Source organism: Aplysia californica, unplaced genomic scaffold (assembly GCF_000002075.1).
Source record: "Aplysia californica isolate F4 #8 unplaced genomic scaffold, AplCal3.0 scaffold00061, whole genome shotgun sequence".
NCBI lineage: Eukaryota > Metazoa > Mollusca > Gastropoda > Aplysiida > Aplysiidae > Aplysia > Aplysia californica.
In genome coordinates this window covers 338,699-339,777 of record NW_004797331.1, presented here as the reverse complement: position 1 = coordinate 339,777, position 1,079 = coordinate 338,699, and the positions used below count along the sequence as shown (strand labels likewise).

General features: G+C 38.0%; 1 protein-coding gene across 1 annotated transcript in view; it reads left to right on the top strand.

The window, feature by feature from the left end:
- LOC101852159 (DBH-like monooxygenase protein 2 homolog) overlaps positions 1–1,079 on the top strand; it is a gene marked incomplete in the record, with an annotated part of 17,729 nt that overhangs the window by 11,285 nt on the left and 5,365 nt on the right. Inside the window, 1 exon segment of the mRNA XM_035968459.1 lies at positions 880–1,046. Within this exon segment, the coding sequence (XP_035824352.1) occupies positions 880–1,046 (167 nt within the window).

Genomic DNA, 1,079 nt, shown 5'->3' with positions numbered 1-1,079 from the left:
ATGGCGACCCGCGTAGTTCGGCTCGATTCGAACAGAGAGAGAGAGAGAGAGAGAGAGAGAGAGAGAGAGAGAGAGAATGTTTTACGGAGCAGGTTGTTTCAGCACGTGAAACATAAAATTGTGGTTACTGGTGTCCTGTCTTGTGAGTGTGCTTGAGCGCACCTAACCTTTGTAACATCTACTTCAACTGTAAACGACCTAGACAAATTTCTCCCTGCGAGATGAATAAAGATTGTCATCGTCATTGTCACTGTCATTGTTACAATGTGCAACGCATCTGTGTCAGTACTGTGTAGTGCAGAGTGTAACTCAGTTGTCACAAAAGTGGAGCTACGTTAAGTAGGTACAATCCAAGGACTACTATAGTATAGTAGTCCTTGGTACAATCATTAAAAAAATTACTCTTTTTTTCTTCTCTCTTTTGAAAACAATATGCTTTCAAGGTTTAGTACATTTGCAGTACATTTAGGTCTAGTACATTTGTAGTACATTTGTTGTATATTTAGTACATTTGTAGTACTGTTAGTGGCCTACATTTGTAGTGCATTTGTAGTACAGATAGTAAATTTGTAGTACATGATTTAGTACATTTGAACAGGTTGTAGTACATTGTAATACAATTAATACATTTGTAGTACATTTAGTACATTATTGTAGTAGTACATATTATATAGTACATTTAGTAGATAATTTGTAGTACATTCGTAGTACATTTGTAGTACAATTAGTACGTTTGTAGTTCATTTAGTACATTATTGTAGTCCATTTAGTACATTTGAAGTACATTTCTAGTGCAGTTAGTATATTTGTAGTACATTTGTAGTACATAATAAATTTAGTACATTTGAACAGCTTGTCTTTTGACTGCTTTGTCCACAGACAAAAGCCTCATTTGGAAGTGCGGCCTGGCGATGAGATCAAGACGACGTGCGTGTACAACTCTGTGGGCATAGATAGATGGGTGTACTACGGGGACGCCACAAGTGACGAGATGTGTTTTGGCTTTCTCACCATGTACCCTGCCGACGCTTTGCCTTATGGCGGATGTGAGTGATTTGTGTGTGTGTGTGTGTGTGGGG